The sequence below is a fragment of the Sturnus vulgaris genome, chromosome 1, assembly GCF_052056855.1.
Source record: "Sturnus vulgaris isolate bStuVul1 chromosome 1, bStuVul1.hap1, whole genome shotgun sequence".
NCBI classification, from domain to species: Eukaryota; Metazoa; Chordata; class Aves; order Passeriformes; family Sturnidae; genus Sturnus; species Sturnus vulgaris.
Genome location: NC_142243.1, coordinates 20196110 through 20202734, shown reverse-complemented (window position 1 = coordinate 20202734; position 6625 = coordinate 20196110). Strand labels below are relative to the sequence as shown.

At 40.8% G+C, this 6625-nt stretch overlaps 1 protein-coding gene across 1 annotated transcript in view; it reads left to right on the top strand.

Annotated features, from left to right (window-relative positions):
* Nucleotides 1-277: 277 nt before the first annotated feature.
* STAM (signal transducing adaptor molecule) overlaps nt 278-6625 on the top strand; it is a 28750-nt gene continuing 22402 nt past the window's right edge. Inside the window, exon 1 of the mRNA XM_014893272.2 lies at nt 278-427. Within this exon, the coding sequence (XP_014748758.2) occupies nt 388-427 (40 nt within the window). The 5' untranslated portion in view covers nt 278-387. The remainder of the gene's footprint in view (nt 428-6625) is intronic.

Here is a 6625-nt window from a genome sequence, read left to right as displayed (position 1 = left end):
ATCTTCCACAAAAAGCAAACGTCTTTGGGCACAAAACCGTCTCTCTTCCCGAGCAGGGGGACGAAAGGATTCCACGTAACTAAATAACATAAACCTCCGCCTAGGGTAGCCAGCCGGCCGGCCTGGGGTGGTGGGCACGGCCTGGCTGTGGCTGCCGGGCCCCGCGGAAGGCCGGGCGCCGGCGGTGGCGGCGGCCCCGGCCCGTTCCCGGCGTGCTGCGCGGGAGGCGGTGCCGGCCCTGGGAGGAGGTGGCGGCGGAGCTGCCCGGGGCAGGAGGAGGAGCCGTCGCCGCCGCCGCCGCCGAGGGTTGCTCTCGCTCGCCCTCGCTCGCCGCCGCTGCCGCCGCGCTGCCGGGAGGGGCGGCCGCCCCGCGCCCCTCGCCCCGCCATGCCGCTTTTCGCCACCAACCCCTTCGACCAGGATGTGGGTGAGTGGCTCCCGCGGCCCGGCCTCTCCCCGACGTAACCCCGCGGCCGGCCGGCCCTCCGAGCCGCTGCCGCTCCATCCCCCTTGGGTGGCCGGCCCGCTGACCCGGCCCTGCGCTGCTGGGCTCGCTGGCGCCCGGCCGGGAAGCGGGAGCAGCGGCGGCGGCCCGGGCGGGCCGGCGGTCACGGTGCGGCGGGAGCGGCCGGGCCGGGCCGGGCCGGTGACAGCGCCGGGGCCCCCGCGGGCCCTTCTGGCCTTGCGGGCCGCGGGGTGAGCGCGGGGATGCTCATGGGGGACGAGCTGGCCTGCTCAGCACGAGTAACGCTGCAGCACAGCAAAACAAGTAGTGAGAAAGGTCCGCGCTGGAGTGTTTTTGAAAGGACGAACAGTAAAAGACATCTACAGTTGCTTCACAGACAGGCATGAAAAAATCGTTAAAGCGTTTTGTAATTAGTTCTTTAAAGGGGTTTCCTGTAGGAGCTTTCTCTTTTGCTTTCAAGTACAACTTGACGTGCTGAGCTCAGGTGTTATCCCTACCTTGCTTGTTCCAAGGCCAGACTACATGGAGAGGAAATATCTGGCTTTTACTTGATAAAAATTTTTCTTAATGCTGATGTGTTGAAACTGAAGATAAAATAACAGTTAATAATATCGACAGTTAATAATTCGTTTTGTGTGTCTTATTTGAGATTGTGTAGTATGGTTTGTTTTCGACCTGCTGCAGACATCTGTTACTCTGAGCCATAAAAGCTTTGTCTGGGGAATCCCATAACATAAGGGGACTTTTTCTCATATGTGGATTAGCACACCCCTCCCCACCGTTATTTTCTTTCAGCAGTGTAACATTGTATAAGTCTCTTGAAACTAATTTCTTTAATAGCTAGACTAGATGTAACTTTGAACCACAGATACATTGTTTCTTAATGTTTATCAAACTTTAGACGTTTAGGCTGCAATTCTTCCAGCTCTTCAAAGAAAGACCAAGTCAAAACCGTTTGAAAAGTGTGTATCTTTTCAGGAGAAAGGATTAGTGCATAAACAAAGTACTGAGATATAAATTCTGTATGTATGTTATCAGAAATTCTTAGTCTGTTGCACGAAAATAAAACAGACTGAACAAAATAGTTCAGTCTTCTCATTTTGAACTGTTAACACTTCTAAGCTGAAGACTGCACTTCAATTAATGATTTTGTTGGTAGCAAACTTGACTGACTTATTTTGGAAAGTAGTAAATAATTCTTCTTAGTTGTTCTGCAGTCTTCTAGTGTGATTTGACAGCTTAAAGTGAGGAAGAGATTGTACTGCTTGCCAGTTTTCCATGGATTATTAGAGAATGATTTGAACTAATAAGATTAAAAAGTGACAGGCTCAGGTTCTGGCAGGTGCTCACTTTTTTCCTTTTCTGCCTCTGGCTGGCAGGGAAGCTCAGACTGCTTGAAGGGGGTCTCTAGAGCTCAGTTCCCTGGATGTGCTCCTCAGCACTGTGAGTCTCAAGGCAGGGCAGTAGCACCCAGCATTTACTTCAGTGGCTCATTTGCTCTTTTCTAGGTGCAGAGGATACCAATGCCTTACCTACTGTGCTTGCCTAATGTGATCACCAGTAAATAATATTTAAAAGCGTTATTTTGTAAGCTGTATGAGGAGATAGAAATAACCAGTCAGTACCAAATTGTTCTTGGAAAAGCAGATAGTGAGCAATGGGCTCATTTTCACTGTTAAACAGACTCTTTCTTTTGGCCTTTTTCATTGTGTCCTGAGGGAGACTGAAGGAGCAGCAGGCTGTTCAGTTGGTGACAGCCTACTTTCAGTAGCCTGCTGCCTTTATCCATCACTTAACTGGATTTATGCCAGGGAGATGGGAATGATGAAGTCTCCCGGAAAGCGTCCCTGGGCTCTTCTTCTCCGGGGCCCCTTGGGAATGTGCTATTATCTGGATGAATTTTTTGGCAGGCTTCATAAGATAGCATCAGCTGTAGAATAAGCTCTCATGTTCTCAGGAAACTTCCAAAAGTTGTCAAGCCATAGTGCTATTTTTCATTTGTTTTCTCTGAGTGATAGTTGAGTGCTCTGCTTTTGTTCTTATCCAGCAAGAAAGTTTTCTTTTTAAAATCAGATGAAGGAGAAAGGCAGTCAGCAGCTATTCTTAATTTAATATTAATTTGAACATTGGTGTAGTTGTGATAGTTATGCATTCTTGTCTATTGAACACTGATCAGTACTGTGGAGTAGTTGGAAATTATTTTGGAACCATTTAGGATAATGGATTGCAGAGAACATATCTGGAACTGAATTGTTTTCCATAATTTTGAGGAGCATAAATATGTCTTACATTCGGGAAAAATTTTTCAGTTTATCTGGCCAATTAGCAGCATTTGCCTAGTCTTGTTAGCATACTGCTGCAGTGGAACCTAGTCATCCATAATGGTTTACCATTTAGTGTCAACTTTGTACACCTGATTTTTTTAAGGTGTAGTTGGCTAAAGAATGTTGTTTAAGACTGTTATTAAATTAGAAATATTAACGAATGCCCAGAGATTTGAGGTTAACCATTGTCATCCTCAAGAGTCCAAATCTCTGGATGAACCCCAAATACTTTTAATTTTCTGAAGTTTCTTTTTACCATATTTAGGAATATTTCAGCAGGAAGGGATACTAATCAGTGGTGACACAAGTTTTCACAATCAGATTGGGGAACCTTTGATGATGTGCCTAAGTAAGAAACATAATAATGGAATTTAAAAAAAGAAAAAATCTTCAAGTCACTGGGCCTTTTGAGAGTATAATTAAGAAACTCTAATCCTTCATTTAAGGGGTTAGAATTAAAAGTGTTTTTATTAAGTTCATGGGAGGTTTGAATTGGTTTTCTTTTTTCCTTACACACAGTAAAGGATGAAGGTATTTGCATTTGCTCTGGATGCTACTCTGGTTTGAGGTGGTGATGGTTTGAGGCAGCACAGGATTGGGAAGAAATTCAGGCTTGTTATTTACAGGAGTAGGAAATTAAGCAGGTGGTTTAGTAAGGTAGTAGAACTTGATGTGACTTGCAGTCATTTTCCCCATGTTTTATTAACTCTAGCAATTGTTGATAATTTTATGCTATCGACTCTTCAAGTAATTAATAATGTGCTTGAATTACATATGATCAGGCTATAGTTTGATGCTATTAGAATGTAAGAAATGGTTTGACCATGATTCCCATGGTGCAATTTCTTGAATAAAATCCTCTTGCTATTTAAACTCATTGTTTTTAGATTTCTCCATTGCTTAGTCAACATTTTCAAAACATCTGATTACATGTCTCTCTGAGCTGGACTTTTTGTATTGCACCAGGTTTGCCAAAAGAAAGGAAAATTGTCACAGATAAGTTTCTTGACCCCAGATCATTATGGAGACTGCAGACTGTGAGTTAACATCTGGCTGCAAAGGAAGATGAATTCCAAGGATTTCAGCTTGTCATGAGACTGGCACTTTTTTGCCTGAGTTGGCCTACTGATTTTCTCAGCTTTGTTTTAAGTGTCTTTTTTAAAAGGGACAGGGAGACTGAATAGAAAATGTGTTGAAAAGGAGCAATAACCACGCCCCTTTTCAGTAATTTATAAATATTTATAAAAAATAAGAACTTCTTAAAGATACCTTTGGCGGTAGGTTCTTAGTGAAAAATGGCAATGCTCACAGGATAAGACTCAGTGGAATACCCTTTCAGTATATCAGCCAACAAAAAAATTATTTTCCACTATCAATTAGCAGGCTTTCAGTTCAGTTGGGCACTTTGAAGCCAACATAGTATGTTCCATAGTCCAAGACTACTTTTCTGGTAATTCTTTCTCTTTCCTCCCAGGGAAGAACTGTCACTTAAGTGCTTCTCCTTTCAGCTGTGACAGTGTGCATTATAATAATGAATATAGGAGAATCAAAGTAGATCTTCAGCATGTAAAATCTGTTCCTCTAACTGATAAAAATAACAGTGCATACCTGATGGGGAAAATTAAGTTTCTTGCTGATCTTCCTTCTGAAATGCTTCTTGTGCTGTGGCTTGGCTTATGGGCTTCCTCAAATATATCCTGGCACCATTTGTTCATATGACATGTCTGTGATACACCTTGTTTACAGACTATTCATCCTTCTCATGTGTCTCTAATGTGCTCACCTTCCTGTTATGTTGTAATATTTCTGGGTGAAAGGTAATTTGAGTTCTGTGCATTTGTTAGGGTTCGCATGAGGTATCTAAACATCTAAATTATTTTTGCTCAGCTTGTGTTATGATTTCAGCCTTTTCTAACCAGGTTGTGAATCCTTTTGTCTTTATTCTGCTCGGCTCATTGAGCTGAGCGATGCTCATTTTGTTCATTTTCATACACTGCATGCACTATGAGATCCTACATGGTTTTCTGAAGGAATGAGTTGAGGTGGCCTCAGTCACTGCTGCTTGCTTTGCCTCAGATCAGCTGCAGTGCTTTCATAGGACACCTTCTACAATTGCTCCCAAAAGGACTTGGGAACAGTGTAAATGTACAGCTTAACTGCAGAAGTTGGTTAATAGCCTTATCAAAGTTAATGGTACATGGAATTCAAGTTTGTCTCCATGGTGTTGTTGACTGTTAGGGGTTATTTTCAATCTTGTCTAAAAGGAGTCTGACTGGACATATTCTTCTTGTGCAGTTCTGAGCAAGTTACTGAAATGCAAAGTGGTTAATATTCAAGTAGTGGCTTTTGTAGAATGGACCAACAAATGTATTTGTTCTTTTTATTTGACAGACAAAAAGAACAAAATTTAATTGCATTTAACTTCAGTGATGTGGAATGGTATGTAATCCAAATTTCTCAGCAAGTGCCTGCAAAATAAAGAAAAAAATTGCAGTCTTCTTTAAGGGCCATTTAAACTATGTTGCTTTGGAGTTTTAGTGTTTGCAATTTCATAGAGATGGGGAAATTATTTATTTAGTCTTGTGAAGAAAACAAAACTTTGAGCAGAAGAAGAGAGAAAACTGAGGAGAGTGTTGAATTTTTAATTAAATCTGTTATTTACAATGATATAACAGATTTTTAAGAATTTTTTTATCATACTAAAAAGCTATTGTAATATGAGTCTGTGAATTGAAGACTTTTCTTTAGCTATTCTTTTGAAGACTTTCTGTAGCCATTCTTCTCTTTGTAATTGAAGTTACAACTTCAGTATTTCATTTTAATGATGTCCAACTGTGAAAATGATGTTACATCCATGGATAGAGTAAGAGCAAATAAATAGGATGGTTAAAAACCTTAGTTTGGTAGAATTTTCTGACAGTTTTTACTGATACTTATTTTGAGTGCTTCAAATAATGTACATTTTAAGTGTTGGATTTGAGGGTGTTTTGATGCAGATTTGTTATTGAAATTCTACTAGTTTTAACATCTTTGAGACTTTGTTGTGGAAAAATAACTCAGTTCTGAGAATGTGGTTTTTCTTGCAAAATAAACTTCAGTAAAAACTAAAGCTTGGAAAGCTCAAGCCTGCCAAGACCTCCCTCTGAAAATGATGTTAGGAATGGATAGTAACTAAGTTTTCTGGCCTAAGAAATGCATCATGTGGTTCATTGCAGTGTCTGAACAGTGATGAGAATATTTGCTCTTGCACATTTCTAATAAGGTAGTAAAATGCTATTGTTAAGGTGCCGAACTAAGGCAGAGAAATCAAGTGACTAGCACATATTTCCATGGAAAATCTGCAGCAATATTTATATTCCTTTTACCAGCACCTAAAGCATCAACCACTAAATCTGGCAATGGATTTTTTTCAGCATGCACTACCTTTCTTCTGTCTAATAGTACTTGGTAAATCTGATGATAAATTTATTTTAGGATAAGCATGAATTTTAGGAAATTTTAATTTTTCTTCTGAGAAAATAGTTTTTATTTTTTTTATTCTTCTGTCCTAAAATAATCAAGTGCAATTGTGTTTTGTATGTAATAGGGAACTTCAAATAGAATCACAGTGCAAATATTTTTGCTTAGCTTATAATTTATAAATAATGCACAAACCCAGAGGAGCAAGCAGAATTTTATCAATGCACCAAGCATTACAGGTTTGTGTAAATTAAAGGGAAATGGGGCCTCAACACACTTAACGAACTTTACAACACAAGGAAAGGCAGTTTGGTTTAGGTATCCCAAAAGAGCCCATGCAAGAGCCTGTGTGCTTTCAACCAAAGTATAAGTAATT